The 19,011-nt window shown below is 37.6% G+C and overlaps 1 protein-coding gene across 6 annotated transcripts in view; it reads right to left on the bottom strand.

The window, feature by feature from the left end:
- Positions 1-382: 382 nt before the first annotated feature.
- The window catches only part of PTN (pleiotrophin), a 111,926-nt gene continuing 93,297 nt past the window's right edge, over positions 383-19,011 (bottom strand). For 3 of the 6 annotated variants that reach the window (XM_054237664.2, XM_078342117.1, XM_002751948.6), the window contains one exon: positions 383-1,114. In XM_054237664.2, the coding sequence (XP_054093639.1) occupies positions 1,059-1,114 (56 nt within the window). In that variant the 3' untranslated portion in view covers positions 383-1,058. The remainder of the gene's footprint in view (positions 1,115-19,011) is intronic. The other 3 variants (XM_054237665.2, XM_078342118.1, XM_009002999.4) reach the window with 1 other exon arrangement.

Here is a 19,011-nt window from a genome sequence, read left to right as displayed (position 1 = left end):
CAACAGATAAAGAGTTGAACAGATAGCCTTTGACACTCATGGCATTTAACAAAGTGAAAACTTTTGGTTAATGGAAACTAAGCCCAAATTATCATTTTCCATGTTATTACTGTGATCCTGATTTGGACTGGTGCTAGCATAAACTTACCCACTATAAGAGCATTTTCCTGCTCCACCAAACTACTAGACTACTGTGAAACTTTTGTTGGATTCAGTAATACCAATTTAACCTGTTAATTACTGATAGAAAGTACATTTGTGCCCAAGAGTGACTTAGCTAGGTTGGACGACGATTTCTCAATGCTAATAAGTTGACGGGGGGGAGTATACATGACTAAAGGAGTGGGGTTACAAAATCAAATTATTCAACACAACAGGAACATTTTTTCAGCATCACCTTGATTTATTTTCCTAGTCTTTTTTTCCTCAGATGGAAAAATAATTTCATCAAGAAAACAAATGCTTCTGCCAGAGTGAAAGAATTTCATGTTTTAATGCTTTTCTTAAAAAAAGTCAACATTGAACCAGGGCATGCTCTGCCTCCCCACCCCCATTTTGCTGACTACATTTTTAAAAAAATGTATTGGCAGAAAACAAGATATTTTCTTCCAATAGAGTGATTATGTTTTATTGCTATTTTGTTTAGTATACATTTTTCTCAATTGGGAAAAAAGTCTAGGTGAAAAAAAATACCTAACAGGAAAAGTAGTTTACATGGTCACAACATTTAAATTGCTGCCAAAAAATGTAAAAAAAAAAAAAATTTAACGTAAAATGCCACATAACTTCAAAAACCTTACCTCAATTTTCTATCACTTATCATGTACTATAAGTCAACTTCCTAAATAAGATTACAGTCCTTTATTATAAGCCCCTAGTGGTACTATAGTATACATTTAAAAAACACTACTACAAAAATTTTCTTTTCTTTTTGTTTTTGCTTATTGTATACTTAGCTATAGATACTTTTTGAATAAAAGGCCTACGGTAGATATAAATGCAATAGTTAACTGATCCTGTTTGCTGATGTCCTTTTTATTTTCCACAGGTGACATCTTTTAATCCAGCATCTTCTCCTGTTTCTTGCCTTCCTTTTTCTTTTTCTTAGATTCTGCTGTAATTAAAAAAAGAACGGAGAAAAAATGTCAAGTTATTAAGTTGCAGGAAAGAAATAGCCACATTTCTTATAATTGACCAGGAATGAAAAAATCAGATTGATACACAAGTTGCTTGCTCTTGGTAGTTCTCTTGATAAATTGAGAAAAACTATGTGTGTGTGCATGTGTGTGTGTCTGTCTGATCTTGCCAAGGGAGTGCCCGTGAGACTGAGCAGGAGGAACATCGCCAGCTTCTGTGTGAATTCCATTAATGCCTCTTATCTTACTGATTGCCTTTGTTTGATATGCAAGATACTGACTTGGGGTCCTGCTTAGAAAATGGAAATACAGCATACATCTCTTAGTAAATTACCCAAATTATCATTTTACATCTTATTACTGTGATCCTTGTCACTGTTCAATGGAAAGATATGAGAGCCCTGCTTGGCACCTCATTTCCCCCATTCCCTGTCTGTGGGACTCTTTAGTAGTATATTTTCTGAGCAAACAATTCCAAAGTGCTTCCACTCCATTTCAGCCCTCTGCTTATTATACATCTGGCCAGCTACCTGTATAAGAAGGAACAGCAATAAACCACATGTACTCTATCTGGACCTTGCCTACAGCAACTCTTAGCTTGGGGTAAAACAAATGGAATGTGTCAACATGGGCTCTAGGAAAGTAAAACATTGAGGATTTAAATCGAAAGACTCCATTCTTTTCCATTCAATCAGCTTTCTACTTCTCTTTTCCTAATGGGAGAATGCAATATAGAATAGAACACATCTAATTTGGCTACAAAGACAAAAAATGGCCAGAATCACTGGGCTGGCAAGTCAGGGGATGTTGCTAAATATTTCTGAGCCACTTCCCCAATTTGGTCTACAGTCGTGGTAGACACACGCTGGTTAAGTACAGGCTCTGGAGTCAGACTGCTGAAGTTTAAATCCTGGCCACATCATTAAGTTACTGTGAGACTCAGAGAAGATGAATTAACTACTCATCTTTAAATAGGCATATGAATAGTACCATAGCATATGATGGTAACCATAGGGTTTATATCCAAATTCAACATGTTGCATAAAATCCACTGAGAACAGAACACGATATAATAGCATGTGCTCATTAAAGGTTAGCAATTATCATTAAAGTGATATTAGACCAAGAACAAGAAATCATTACCCTGTATAATTTAAATCCTTAATAATCATCAAGACTTATTGATTGAGCAGGTCAGTAAATGTGCTAAGCAACATAGGGCCACTGGGACATAAACAATGACCAGCAGGGGTTATTAGGTCATTGTTCACTGGAGCATACAGCCTGTGTCCAAGAGGAACATAAAACTTATGATGACAGAAGATGTGATATGATGCCAACCAGAAATATTGGTGTTTTTCAGCTCATACTGGAGTAGAGCTGGAAACTTTTCCATTTCTATGTACTATCTCCATGACCTCTTCAGGTGGGTTCCAAAGTCTGTTACATACTAGTAGTATTTTTGTTCAACGGTAATTGTCCTAATCTTCCTTTACCCAAACGTTAAGGGTACACCGTATGCAATTGGGTCAGCATCTTCTAAACCCAGGCTAAATTGTTGCCCATAACTGTATACATTCCATTCATGCCTTGCTAAGTTTGTCCAAAAATACGAAAGAAATTTAAACTTTCACTCTCTCTAGTTTTGTTTGTTTTCTCAAATATCTTCCTTTCACCCTATGAGTGGTATAATGACCAGAATTTCCAAGTGAAAGATATCTTTTAGGTCAAAAGAGATATTCTGTGTAATTTCTGAAAAAATATTCAATCCCTGCAAATTTGACAATTTCCAGTTTTTGGTCAACATTTTAGGTAACAGCTGTACATTAGGATGGTATCTTCAGATAACAAGGTAGTAGTTCAACTGAGACCTAACTCTGGTTTTCCTTGTCTTTGTTTCCTCGTGTCCCTTCCTGGGAAACCCTCAGGAATTTGTTATCTTCTAGATCTCCAGTAGAGTGAATGTCTGAGTAGCAATTTTCCTATTTTAGCTAACATGTTTCTATTTCATACATAAAGTCTGAGTTGATAACATACTAATCAGGTTTTTGTATAAAAGTTTCACAAAACTTAAAATTATCCTGAACATTGGACACTATTTTATCTGCTGATGTAAGGTTGTCCATTTCAAAGAACATTTCTGGTATTAATAATCTGTCACCACATTCTTCTTGGCAAAGGCAAGAGCACACTTTCTCTGTTACCTGAACCTGACATTTGTGTTTTATTCATTAATTCACAACTCTCTGAATGCCAGGAGATCAACCACGTGCTTATCAAATCTGCACAATGTCAATCGACTTATCCTTCTGACACAAGTGGCAAGTCATCATGGCACTGCCTGGACACCCGGAAGACCTTGAGCCCATTATGGGCTCAATCTAAAGAGAAAAATAAGGCATCCTCGGTAAAAAGTAGGGAAAAATTTGTGTTTGTAATAAGGTCAGTTTAGCTTCTTACATAACAAAATGTTCAAATATTTGTGAAAAAAATCAGGTCAGTAATATTACTTCCAATCAAAAGAAGTTTTTTGTCTTTTATTTATGCTCAACTGTCACCCTAAATGTGCTTCGTCACTGTTTATCTCTGTGCTCTCAAAAACTTATTAAAACCTCTGATTCTTTACCTAGCATACATGAGGGGTTTAAAATAGTATCGTAATTTATGATCTAGAAAGAATGTGGTCCAACTCCCTTATGTAATAGACGAAGAAACTGAAACATTCACATTGCCTCTCTTTACTTCCATCTTCATACCTGTGCTTATTTTAGTTTCCCAAACACATCTTTGCTGTTTCTGTCTCTCTCTTTCTCTCTAGTCTCTGGCCTTTGATTCACTCTTGATTTCATCAACCCCACATTTCCACTGCCATATTTGCCTCATTAATGCCTCCCATTCTTCAGGTACCAGCTTTGACAACACTTCTAGTTTGCTGATCACTCAGTCTGAGTTAGAAGGTATTTATCTTTCCTGCTCTTGTTAGAGCACCTATCTCTAGCATTGTAATCGCCAGCAAAATACAAGCTGTTTCTACTCTCTGTTGTACCTCCAGTCCATAGCCCAGAGCCTTGTGTATAAAAGCTGGTTAGTAAAGTTTTAGTGAAAATAAATGAATCCATAACATGGTGATAATATGTCTCACCCATTTTCCTTATGAAGGTTCTTTGAATTTGTTTTTGCTTCTTTCCATCTTAGTTTTTTCACATTATTTTCTCTCAGCCTGAGTGTTCCTTCTCCTACTACCCCAATTTACCTGCTCAACACCTAGTCATCCTTAAAATCTTAGCCTCAGCTTCATTTTCTCAGGGAAGCCCTCCAAGAGCTCTCAGATAAGCAGGTTCCACACACACACTCTCGTCGTGTCTCTCATTGATTTTTTTCCACAATTAGAATTGAACTATTAATTTTGTCTCTAATTATTTAGCGTATGTTTTCCCTTTCTATGATAGTAGAGGCCCTATCTGCATTTTGCATCTGTATGTTCTGTGCCTGTGACATAACAAGTACTCATGAAATACTCGTTGCATGCAGAGTGGATCAATGAATGTTTGAATGGGAAGTAGTCAACCCGTTGCTACACGGGAAAGAGTAATTCAAGGAAAATAAGGAGCGTAAATCCAATCAGAATCTTGTCCTATTTCAGTCTATCTTTACAGATAAACACTTTATGAAGAAGAAAGTTTACAAAAATACATATATGAAATTTATCCAGACTTCTTAACACTTTGTCTTATCTTTAGAGATCTGATTAAACTCCGTGGGTAAAACTGTCCCAGTTTAGTTGTCTTTCCTGGTTAGAGTTAGAGAAATATTTACTGTGAGATGTGGGTCACAAATTAGCCTGGAGCAGGGCTATAATTAGTTAAAGCCAAGTGCTTTTTATTGAAGTCATACAATGGTTACTCTCACGGATTCTAATAGCCAATAGGATCCCTACCCTGATGTGAACAGTAGGGCACTTTAGTTCACATCGAACAGAGCCAAATCAAAAGAAGGAAGTATACACACACCACACATCAAACGACACCCCAGGCCACAGTCTCTTGTCCCTGACTGGATTCAGGCTGCAAAGCAGAAATGGATGCCAACAGAGAATGAGCCATTGTGAACATGTGAAAGTTAAGGGCACCTGCCTGAAAGGTGACTTGTTCCATTCCTACCAGGACATCACTGCACTGGAATCTCACAGCAGTGCCCTGGGTACATTTTAACTTTCTAGGTTTTCAAACTTTCATCCTTTCTTTGGCCAGTTTTTGAATTGATAGGCGCTAGCACACGTAGTAACTGGGATACAGAGATGAGAAAAAATAGCAGGTTTGTAAACTTTATATTTCTTAAATAGAAATACATTGTTTTGTTTAAGATATGTTTGAAAGTGTTCAGAAAGTCCTAAGGCTTTCCTAAGAAAAGGTGCTCTAGAAAGGATTCAGGCTTCTTGCATTGCTGTGAATCATAGGATCCAAAGGGCCATGTTCACCGTATTCTATCTAGAAAACTTAGAATTTATCCAAGGAAATTCTTTCAAAACATAGGAACTCCTGACAAGAAAGAAGATAGGCAATGATATGGTTTGATATGTGTCCCCACCCAAATCTCACCTTGAATTTTTATCCCCATAATCCCCATGTGTCAAGGGTGGGGCCAGGTGGAGTTAATTGGATCATGGGTGCAGTTTCCCCCATGCTGTTCTGTGATCATGAGTGAGTCTTATGAGAACTGATGGTTTTATAAGTATCTGACATTTTCCCTGCTTGCACTCATTCTCTGTCCTGCCACCCTGTGAAGCAGTACCTTCTGCCATGATTGTAAGTTTCCTGGGTCTCCCAGGTATGTGGAACTGTGGGGCAATTAAAACTCTTTTCTTTATAAATTACCCAGTGCTGGGTATTTCTTCATAGCAGCATGAGAATGGACTAATACAGTAAATGCAGTGAGAAGAATGCATAGAGATTAACATGAGCCATGTTACAATAAGTTCTAAATCCATATGTTTTTTTCTATGCTGAATAGAAAACAAAATATTGATAAATGCTAATGTATTAAGTGACGCCATAGCCTTTAGGTACACTGAGACAATGAGAAAATCATGAAATGTCATTAGAATAACACTAAGAACTAAGTCCTAATCCAGAGAATTTGTTCAAATAGATGTTTGCCGTTTACCAGCTCTATGATCTTGTGCAAATCTATCAGTCTGCTTCTGTTTCCTATAAACTAGAAATAATAAAACCTATATCCTCCTCAGAGGGCCATTGTTAGTATCATGTGAGATTATGTCCTCTACAATCTCATCTTAACACTACTGTTCAAAACACATTAATTTATTGATTCAGCAAATATATACTCCATCTCCACTGTTTTAGATGCTAGGGTATAAAGGTGAGCAAGACAAAACTCTGCCTTCACAGAGTTGACACTACAAATAACGCTTTCAAGGTGGCTTTATGGGAGAGTCTTTCAAAATTGTAAAGTGCTTTAAAGTACATATTTATATTAAAGATTATGGGTATGTGGCAGCTATTTTTATGGTTTTGAGACCTATTTTTCTTGCTGCTAATTTACTACTACAATCTTGAGACATGTGTTGTGAAAAATAAAGCAGCCATTACTAGAAAAAAAGAATAGACCTACAGCAGATTTTCCCTGAAGGAAAAGGAAGGTTTCTCTTTACAGGGTTATTTCATTCTTTTTAAAAAATGTTAATTACTTGTCTCATTTAAAAATTATTACAGACTCATGAAAACTATAGAAACACACACATACACACATATACACATAGAGAGAAATATATTACTCATAACTTCATAATATAGAAACAATACTTTTAATAATGAATTCTATTTTTGTTTTCTTTCTATGATTTTACTTAGGAATAGATTTACAGCTGACGTAGTATTTTATACTAAAAATTCATTTGCATTTATTTTCATGCCATTGCATATACTTTGGAATGTGATCAAGTAATACTCCTCTACATCATCCTACTCCAGATATTTTGTAACCTTTCATCTTTTATAGGTCAGTTGGATAGTTCCGACCTCTTGTTATTATAAATAATGGGTGCTGTGCTAATTTTGTTCACAAATCACTGAATGCTTACATTTTGCTTTATTACAGATTATTAGAAAAGGATTTACTGGATCCAAGGGCAGGACATTTTTAAAACTCTAGATATGTATTGGCAAATTTATATTTTTAAAGGAAGTAGTAATTTAAATTCTTATCAGCAATTTATATGAGAATCTATCACAGCAAAGTTACTCTTGAAAGGCAAATAATCAAACGACATGCATCATCTCTTTTCCATCTTTTCACAGGCCCTTTGGAAATAGAATTGCCATGTGGTTGGTACAAGTAAACATCAATTCCTCATTTTCATTATTAAGAAAATCTGGGAGAAATCAGATTGGAAGTGGGCCTTAAGGGAAAGACATCTACTTAAAGATTTTTCAAAGACCTTAAGGGGAGATGTTTTTCAAGAAGCAAGAAAGTTGAGAATTCTGAAATAAGCTTATCTCGTTTTCTCAATAAAAGGTCTTGCTTTGATTACTTATTTTCAGATGGCCTTCTGTGTATACAGAAAAACTAAAAGGAAATTAGGAGATCAAAATGACTTCAGATTGAGGGGAGCCCAGATTTTAACTAAGTGAGTCAGCCTCTGTTTGCTGCTGACTTAAACAGTGTCTTTGGGTCATTAAAGCAGTGGGAGGAAGTATTGATTAGAATGGAAATACAAAATTTGCACCTTCTAAGAGACAGAATTCACATTAGCTAAAAGAAGCTAAAATCATTCAGAAGTGCACACGGCAGAGGTCAAGAGAGGTAGCTGGAAAGGAAGAGCTGGAGGCGCGCCATAGAGAGCACTAAAAGTTCACTTCTGGAGGCTTGTTCAATAAATCACGAGAACTCATTACAGCAAAAGGATCATATCCCTGTCAAACAGTACTATCATAAAGTAAATACATTCAAAAGCCTGGATATCACCAAGAGCCTTTTAACGCTTTGTGAACCTATTTAAAGTAACTCACCTGTGCTTAAGAATTACGTCTAGTCACCTAGAACTGATAACAAGACTTGTCCAATTGTGAACACACAACTCAGTGATTCAGGAACTAAAATCCAGTACTGCTTGTGAACACACAACTCAGTGATTCAGGAACTAAAATCCAGTACTGCTTGGCTAGGCTGCCTAACATGCAACTATTCATTCAATTTCCATATATTTCACTTTAAATCGGTGTAGCATAAATGAAGTGGCACAATACAGAAAGGTATTTCTGTTAAAAATCAGAAGATAATCTTTTAAACATTTGCTTAATATATTATTCTCAGATATAGTTCAGTACAAGGCCTATGTAATAATTTTGTTGTTTCTTCTTTGATTTCTTATTTTATTGTAACACTTGCTTAATTTCCTCTTTTATGACTCAATGCATTTACTTCTATGGTATGTGTGGAATATGTGTGTACAGGTATACTCCCCTCAGTGCTACCCAAACGCTGATACTTTCCTTCCTCCACATCTGTTCTTTTCCTCACTGTCCACCTTCCTCTTCATTCATCAACTCTATTTCATAGCAATACCTTCCCCACCTGCTCAACTATCTGTCCTTCTGCACTCATTTGCTTTCTGATATCAAGTATATGGGAATAAACAGCAGTACACATATTTGTGTCTAGATGCAGACTAAACCATGTCTAGATACGTTCAGGAACCCTTTTTGTCCCCACTCACTTTGGGAGGTGGCTCAATATTTAACTGCCTCTCCTCAAAATCGAAAGTTTAGCTATGAAAGCGCTAGTGAATAAAGCAGATTTAATAGAAAGTCTAGTGGAGACAATGAAATTACTTCATCAACCACGCAGAACAGAATTAATAAAAGTCCCCAACATGTCATTTATTTTTCAAATCAACAAACCAATTGGATCAGTAGACTAATCCATCTCCCTTCACCAAAACACTCCTCTCTACCATCTTTTCAACCTCTTCCCACTCTGGTCTCTGCATTTCCCCTTCTTTATAAGAAGCTCTAAATCATAAAGTGCCTCTTTAAGATGCACTTTCTTAATACAGTAGAGTCAGGGGTGAGAGAATTAGCCACACATGAGCATGTTGGGATCTGTCCCTGATCTGACCCATATGCACATGTATATGAAGTAGAAAACTGTCAATTAACTTCTATTTTTAGCTCAAAACGTCTATATCATCCTTATTTATTTGTTATTTACGCACATGCGCGCGCACACACACACGCACACACAGAAAACAACAGATGTGGAATTAATGCTGAGTTACTTTTGTTTAGCAAAAGCCTCTGCCCTTCCTCAATCTGTAGACCACTTTCAAGATGTTACACTTCTTGACAGTGACCTTCCCACTCCATACAGATACACTGAATTCTATATACAAAAGAACGATTTATCTCTGATATGACATTCAAACATTTAAGAGTTTATTTCTGCAGTAATGAGGGCACAGGTGGAAAATTTGCCTTATTATAAAGTATTATAAATTATATTGGTAGCCTCCCTCAGAAATGAAATGTAGTATTATAAACAGTAATAAGTAGTTCCTACTTAGCATATCACTATTTTATATGATCATATATAATGTCTAATATAATATAGGCAGTGCCACTAGGAAATCAAATTATAATTTGTGGAAAAAAAGGGCAAAGTTTGAAATCTAGTATATGTAAATTTTTAGTAGGTACAGTTCCATACATCTTTTTTTCTATTCACTACCAAATAAATATTTCTTTTGGTTCAACAAATTATAGACACAGATATAGGTAAATAAAATCAGTTGTTATGGCCAGAATTGCATGCCTCTTGAAAATTCATGCTGAAGTCCTAACCCTCGTATCTCAGAGTGAGAACATATTTTAGAGATAGAGCCTCTACAGAAGCAATTAAGTTAAATGAGGGCATTCAGATAGACCCTAATCCAATATGACTGGTGCATTTACAAGAAGAGGAAATTGAACACAGACACACATAGTGAGAACAGAAGGAAAAGACAGCCATCTATAAACCAGGGAGAAGGGCCTCAGAGGGCACCAACCTTGGCAATACCGTGATCTTAGACTATCAGACACCAGAACTATGAGAAAATAAAGTTATATTTAATCCACTGAGTCTATGGTACTTTGTCATGACAGCCCTAGCAGACTAATGCACCTGTAAATTAGATTTCAGACTATATTTCGTTTTTGTATATCCTTAAGAGTATCCTCATTAGCTGTAGAAGTGCAAACTAGGAAGTTAGTTTATTGTTATTTTTAAATGTGTCCTCCAGAATTAAATTTATTTTTAAATTTTATGTCATTTAACCATGTAACTTAGGTACTAAGCAATATAAGGTTTTATGCTCATCAGTGATTTCACAAATCTTACTGCATTAATTCTTTCACTCCCCTTCAAACATGTCCTCCTAGCTCTAAGCAGGTGAGCTATTTCCCCAACACATGATTTTTTTTCTGCCCCAAGAGACCCAGCAATCTGTCTATAGCAAGCAGCAGCAAAAGGTAAATCTGAAGATCTTTCTCTATACTTTACATTTGTTAGACAGCAGCCTTCAGAGAAGCTTAATTTATTATATCTAGGTGAAGATCTGAAAATTTTTTTTTCTATTTTCTGTAAGAGTAAAGATAACTTTTGAAAGCCTAGCAAGACAGAGGGCCATGAATGTGTCTTGCCATCAATATCTATGGGCCTTGCTGTCTGCATGTGTGAACACTAGGACACTAGAACTATTTTACTTCCTTCTTGCTCTTTGGATTCCTGATGATTTCTTCTACAAATATTGCTTTCCCCTCTTGAAAACGTCTTTCTTATTTTATTTTCATGGCCTCTGTGCACTGAGCAACAACCAGCCTGCTCTGATTTCCCTGTAGGTTTGCATCAGTGAGAAGCAGAGCGGACTGGGAGTGTGCCAAGTATCCTCACGAGCAGTGCCAGTTACCAGGACAGCCATCCCTTGGATCATGGTGAAGCATGAGAATTGCTATGAATCTCATAGCACAGGGAAGACAATCATGAATCCAGGGCAGAGCCCAGCCAGGGAGAGCTCTGGGTTAACAAGGCCCCTCGCACTGTTCACACTTACTCTCAAGGAACATAGCTGCTTTAAAGAACCCCAGCTTGAAAATACAGCATTAAAAGTGATCATATGTTTTCAGAGTAATTTTTATACTATGACAAGCTCAGGCCAGAAATTATCTGAAAAGACTCAATCAATCATAAATAACTGAATATGCTTATATGAATGTTTAGAATTATCCAGGAAACAAAAAACAAATTATTAATTTCTTTTAGAATACCCAAAGAGATCCCACAGTGATCACTTGGTTTGAGAAGTACTCGTACAGTGGAAAAGAAGTCTGGAAATAGATTGTCCTGACTTCAAGATCAAGCCTGATCATTTACTGCCTGGGTAACTTTGTGCAAGTTGCAATAGTGTGTTGGTTTATAAAATATGAATAAAATTAATTTAGGCTGCCATGAGGCGGAAGTGAGACAAGGCATGCTAAGGGCTTAGTATAATGCCTGTCATATCATAAAGAGACAATAAATAGGATATATTTTACAATACTCAATAAATAACAAGAGGTACAACTTAAAATACAAGTAGAAAGTCTCAATTTGGAAGTTAGAGAAAGGCAAAAGCTTCAGGAAGGAAAAAGGAGGTCCCTAAACCCAGTAACTAATATGCAGCTTTCCTTAGTACTAATTATTCTATAGCTGTTCTGTGAGTACACAGCTAATGATCCTCTGAGCATGGAATGTACTCAGGGAGATGAAAGCAGACACACAGTGTGAAGTAAACCTAAAAATATTTATAGCTCCTGGTTCTCATTTCTGCCCCAGCAATTAGGACAAAAAATTCTTTAATAAGGAGGGGAGTAAAACACACAAACGACTCTGATTCCAGGTGAGCTCATTGTGTCTTCACAGTGATTTCTCTATATATTTTTGAAGCAGTGTGAATGATGTAGCCTAGATAGCTAGACCAGGACAATATAGTTGGATACGTCATTCATTCATTCATTCATGCATTCATTCAAGTCAGTATTCTTCCTTGAGTTTTTCTCATGGACAAGGGACTATGAGATGTATTTTTCAAAGGTGAATAAAATATGGTATACAGAGAGTTTGCCTGTTAAGAGAGGCAAACATGCCCTCAGTACAGCATAATGGAGGCCTTATCACTGGAGTGACACCTCTCAGAGGAGATAGTGATTTAACGTTTGGGAAGGGAAGTCTGGCAAGTTTTAACACTGATCCCTTTTCTAGTCATTGAGCAAAACAACCTCTTTTTGACCTAAAGAATTTTGAACTTCCTCTTGTTTTATTTAGAACAGTAGTATGGCCAGCCCCTTCTCTCTCTTCCAAACCAAATTCAAAAGCTTCCTTGTCCAAGAGACTTTCCCTGATTACTCTCTTTCTACTCCTTTCCCATCACTGTGTCACTTGACTATTTACTTTTTAAGGTCACTTATTCCAAGATGCATTTACTGTTTTAGTTATTATTTATTTCTCTTTTTCCTTCATTGTCTACCCACAACCACCACCACTAGAACATGGCAGTCAGAGGGAAGGATCCACGTTTGTCTAGTATCCCTAGCACTTAACATACTGTGTGCTCTATTGCAGGCTCTTAACAGATTATATAAAAACATGAATACATTAGAAATAACGCCAAAGGACTCTCCATTTCTCTCTCTCATAGCATTTGCCACTTTGTGTGGTACATTGGAATTTATCCCTCTGCTTCTTCTACTACACCGTAAGACCAGTAAGATCATGGATTTATCCCTGGTGTTAACTAGAGCACATAGCACTTGCTCGCTAAAATATTTGCTGAATGAACAGTAGAAATGTATGAAAGAATAGAAGAAGGAAAACAGTTCCAGGTTTTGAGAACTACAGATGCAAAGAAATAGGCACATAAGAAATCATGGCCCAGTCAGCCATCACCTGGAGTTTGGGAGTTTGGGAGTTTGGTATGGCTGGGACAGAGCTTGTAAGCAATATCTAGGGAAAGGATCAGGCAAGTGCCCAGCCAGGAAGATACATAGGCCAGACATCCCCCTAAGGAGTCGGGACAGGTCTAAAATGCATTCGCTTTCTTAAATAAGAAACTTAGATACTTGTATGAAATTGACACAAAGGAAGGAGTTGTGCATGCTGCAGGAGCTCTAGAGTCGACTGCCTTGCATTTAAGTCCTCTGCTTATCAGTGGCATAACCATATGCTAGGTCTATGTATTAGTCCATTTTCACACCACTATAAAGATACTACCCGAGACTGGGTAATGTGTAAACAAAAGAGCTTTAACCACCCCCATGATCCAATCACCTCCCACAAGGTCCCTCCTTCAATATCTAGGGGTACAATTGGAGATGAGATTTGCGTGAAGACACAGAGCCAAACCATATCATTGTCTAAATTCTCCATAGCCTCAGTTTCCTTGTATGTAAAATTGGATATAACAGTAACTATTTCACAGAATCTTGTGAATATTAAGTGACACCCTGTGTGAGCAATGCACTAAACCTTACTGAAAACACACCAGGCTCTCCATAAATAAAAACTATAATCACTATCTGTTGCAGTCATAATTCTCCTTTTGTCTGAAAAGGTGTTAAGGGAAAAATATCAACTTGAAGAAATTCATTTGGAAGAAAGGAAATTGTCTTTCAAATACTGTGTATTTACCAAGCATTCTTGCCTATGGTGCTTCATTTTATCTTTATAACAATGCTATGGTGTATTCGCTGTCAATTCTAATTTAGAGAAGACAAATAGGTATCACTCCAATAAGAAAAGGGCAGAATTAGATCTCCTGATTTCAAGTACAGTATCACGAATGGAAAATAAAACATAGGTGTTGAAAGATGTTTTCACAAGCAGAATGAAAAAGAAATAAAAACTTGAGACCAAACGCAGTACAAGTGTTTTCTTCGGATCAAGAGGAACAGAATTCCCACAGGGCACCCCATGCTGCCTCTTCTTGCCAAGTACAAGGGCAGTAATCATCAACCTCGTCAGGGGGCCTCGGAGGGGACGGAGCCAGTCCCAGGCCAGCCTGTGGTGGGATTCTGCCCCCTCACCTGTCTCAACACAGTTAAAAGTCTCCCAGCCTAGCAAAGCCCATCCATACAGTGTTACCATGCTCACTCCTAAGGGATGCCAGAGCCCAGAACATAGACAGAGATGTTGGGGGAGCTTCTTTTATCTTTAAAAGAACTGACAAAAGAATCTATTTAGCAATGGAGAGAATTGAGAATGCTGGGAATATCACTTTCCTGACCCCTTTTTTTCCCATTTAATAATCAGCTGCCAAAAGCTGTGTCCTGCACACAGTTGAGTCTTGCACTTAAACAGTTTCTGTGCTTTTGATCTTTAAAGATGAATTGTCAAACACAAGAGAGTGCTAGGCAGCTTTCCAAAAAAGAGCAGCAAGATGGCAAAACTTTTAGAAATCACTGGGAAGAAAGAAAAGGAATTGAGGTTATCGAAAGCAGGGAAATTGAACAAGGATCTGGTAACTGCAGAATGTGGCTTGGTATGGACAGCAGGAGGAACTGACATTTATTCCCTGACTCGCTTATAGCACAGATATCTCTCCATGTGTTCCCATCTCTGCTCATCCCAGAAACAATTTTAGAATTCCCCTTTTCCAGACAAACTTGAAGACTGGTTTATCTGTACTAAACAGGGCTTCATAACACCCCTCATTTATGCATCTGATTTAAAAAGCAACAACTAACAATTGCCAGTTGAACAATAACTGAAGATACTAGAATGCTCCAAGATGATCATTAGGCAGTATCATCTGTGGCCCGAAGGAACCCCTCAGCTCCCACTGGAGCCTCCCACACAAGCCTCAGCCCCTGCCTCAGCTTTGCTCTGCACTCCAGTGACAAATATCAGAAGCCTGCTCCACAGGCTGCACCATCCCCCTGACCCACACAGACAACTGCCTATAGAGCCACAGCACCCCCACAGAGGGGTCCATCCTGGCAGAGATGCTTATCCTTGCCATCTTCTAATTCCACAGTGAGCCATCATATAAGGGGACCACTGAAAAACACGTGTGGCTTGGAGAAGAGTTATTTGCCCTCTGAAGAGTTCTCTGCTCTGACATTTTAGACAAAGCTGTCAGCAGAGAGAGACTCTCATTTCCAACTTTCCTCATTGTTTGCAGATCAATTATTCCTGCAGAAAAAAAAGTGACTGTTAATTTCAGTGAGGAGAGACCAGACTTTCTGAACAACGGTGTAGTCAACAGTCCTAATGTTAGATTACCCTCGGCAACTTTTTGCCCCATAGAGTAGCATCAATGCGTCATCTAGCCCCATAGGAGAGAGGGGAAAGTCTAAGGATAATACCCCATCGCATTCTGACATTCCTGCACATTGTGGTAGGTTTGCTCACTACATGCCATGCAAGACCTTTGAAGCTTCCCTTCTTGTATTCAGAGGTAGAATCTAGAAAGTTAAACACCCATTTTCCAGACTTTTTTGTAGCAGGATTTTCCACATGACCAAGTTTCTATCAAGCAGGCTTGCTTAAATGAGATGTGGAGGTAGAAGTGACCAACTAGAAGCAGGGGCCAAATGTGGGGAGACTGGGTAGTCCCACAAGAAAGGGGGCAGAAGTATCTGGTTTTTGAGGGACACCTGTGGTGGACTTTCCAGCGTTCAGTTCTAAGCATTATATGTGCTGAGCAGACAGTAAATGCAGCAGAGGGTTTCTGATAGATCATGACATGTGGTGTGAGTAGATATTTCTCCTGGATCTGTTGACTTTGGCTACATTTATTCCTGGTCTTTCAGCATCCAAGCCAGATCCTTGGCCCTCCCAGAGAGTCTTTGAACTATATAATACCCTTGAATAGACCTCTTTTGCTTAATAAGCTAGAGTATATCTAAAAGCTCTTCACAGATAAAATGTTTTAACTAATTTAATTAATCTATATTAATTAAACTCAATCTCTTTTCCTCAGAAATTAAAATCTCAAGTGTCCAACACAATCATTCACCCATTTATCCCTGCCAGACTCTAATAATCTTAAGGCAAATTCCAGCTACAATCTTTCAGTCAAGAAGGATCCTTTCCCAGAGTAATGGTGCCTCCATCCCTGGGAGCGCTAAATTCCAGATGTGTTCCTCTCAATTTTTATTTCTGCATAAGAGCATCAATATTCTCTTTGCTTCTCAGTATAGAATACTGAAGTAGATAGCTACAAGGTCTCCTCAGATTAAGGATTCCAGCCCAAGGGAATCTTCAAACAAGGGTTTCCAAATTCACATCTAGTATAATTGAAATTGCAGACTGAGGCTAGAGTGTGGAATTTGTATGACATCAACAGAGCACTAGGAAGGATTGCTTCTATACCTCAAGAAGTAATGCTGTTACAATGGACTACGATGAATTTTAGGGCAATTTCTAACCAAAGTCAGCGGGATATTTAGTAATTCCCTGGTGTTTGGATAGCAACTCTTGATATTAAGCCTCCCGATACCTCCTAATCAAGTCACTTAATCTCTTAGCCTTTTTATTACAAATAGAGTAGCCAAGATATTCTCCAGCCTTTCTCAATTTAATGCTGGATATTCGCAGACTTGCTAACATCTTTATGTCATTCAAAAATTTAAAGAGTGTGATTTTTGCACTGAAAACCAAGCAGTTTGCATATTAATCCATGGCCATTTCCCCCGCCCCCACCACCAGAAGAGGTCAGAAACTAAGCAAAGAAGCTCTCTAAAATGGAAAAGAAACAAAAATCAAACAAATAAAAACAGATCCTGATCACATGTTTAATCAGAATAATAAGACAGAAAAAGAGGGCACTTTCTGACGATGAGCTGAGTGACTAGATTACAGGAAATATAGTCACGCACCACATAGCAACGTTTCAACCAATGACAGATCACATAGAGAACTGTGGTTCCATTAGGGTACAGTGGAGCTCAGAAATTCCTATCACTTATTAATATTGGAAGGCAGCACATTACCCACATGTCCGTGGTGATGCGGATGTAAATAGACTTACTGCACTGCCAGTCTTACTAAAGTGTAACACAGACGATTATGTGCATAATACTTGACAGTGACTGTGTTACTGGCTTGTGTATTCACTATACTATACTTTTAATCATTATTTTAGAGTGTACTCCTCTACTTACTAAAAAATAAAAATAAAGTTAACTCTAAAAAGCCTCAGGCAAGTCCTTCAGGAGGTATTTCAGAAGAAGGCATTGTTATCATAGGAGATGACATGTTACTCTTCCTGAAGACCTGCCAGTGGGACAAGGCGCAGAGGCAGAAGACAGTGATGTTGATGATTCTGACCCTGTGTAGGCCTAGGTTAATGTGTGTTCATGTCTTTTATTAACAAAAACTTTAAAAAGTTTTAAAAAATTAAAAATGTGTATGGAATAAAGATATGAAGAAAATATTTGGTATAGCTATACGATGTGTTTGAATTTTAAGTGCTATTTTAAAAGAGTCAAAAGTTAAAAAAAAGTTTATAAACTAAAAAAGTTACCGTAAATTGAGGTTCATTTATTGTTGGAGAAAGAAAACTATCTTCTCATACATTTCATGTAGCTCAAGTGTATAGTGTTTATAGTATTGCACACTGATGCCCTGCGCCTTCACATTCACTCCCTGTTCATGCAGTGAGTCACACAGAGCAGCTTTCAGTCCTGCACGCTCTGTTCATGGTAAATGTCCTGCAGAGATGTACCATTTTTTCTTTTACACCATATTTTTACTATACCTTTTCAATGTTTGGACGTGTTTAGATACAGGAATACCTATTGTGTTACAGTAACCTACAGTAGTCAGTACAATAACAAGCTGTATAGATTTGCAGCCTAGGAGCAATAGACTACACCTTACAGCACTTTGTATAAGTGCACCCTACGATGTTCACACGAGAATGAAATCACCTAAGGATATATTTCTCAGAACATATCCCTGTTGTTAAGTGACACATGATTGCAATTAAACTCATATTTTGACAATTACTGATTTTCCTCATGACTATAATGCCCTTTAATAATCACTATAAAAAGTCCCTTTCCTACCACTCTCATGTTTGAAATAAGGCAGAAAAAATGACACCAACAGAGAACAAAACCGGGAACTGATTCTACTACAGAAAAATAGGATGAACATGGGTAAGTCATTGATTTTCTCTGTCCTCATTTGTTACATGGGTATAAGCTCAGACATTAGGCAAGGTTCCCAGGAGCTCTACCATTTAAAACTTCTAGACATAAAGATTCATCTAATGAATATGACAGAGTTTCATGAGTTTATAATACCAACGGGCAGCATTGTGCAATGAAAAAGGCAGTGGGTCTTTGGTGTCAGTCTGACTTTGAATCTGAATCCAGTTGCACCGCTTACAACCTGTGAAACCTTGTGTGAGTCACTTAACATTTCTGAGCCTATGCTTTTTCACATATAAAGCAGGATAAATAAAATGTATGCTTAGAGTTTCTTTAAGGCTTAAATTAAATGACCAGGCACTAACCCCAGTGCCCAATTCAAAATCAGTGAGTCCCCTACTTCTATCTCCTTCTCATAGCGAATTAAAGTAAGAAAAAATGTTGATGATGTCCTCTTTCCTGGGGGAAGAAAATAATTTATAAATTCATCATTTTGAGAAAAGTTCAAATGACTACTCTAGTTTCCACCCAAAAAAAAGGAAATCAGTATATTGAAAAGATGTCTGTACCCCTATGTTTCCTGCGGCACTGTTTGCGATAGCTAAGATTTAGAAGCAACCTAAGGGTCTATCAACGGAGGAACAGGTAAAGAAAATGTGGCACATATACAGAATGGAGTACAATTC

This window comes from Callithrix jacchus, chromosome 11 (genome assembly GCF_049354715.1).
Source record: "Callithrix jacchus isolate 240 chromosome 11, calJac240_pri, whole genome shotgun sequence".
NCBI lineage: Eukaryota > Metazoa > Chordata > Mammalia > Primates > Cebidae > Callithrix > Callithrix jacchus.
The sequence above is the reverse complement of the archived record's forward strand: the minus strand, read 5'-3'. Positions and strand labels throughout refer to the sequence as shown.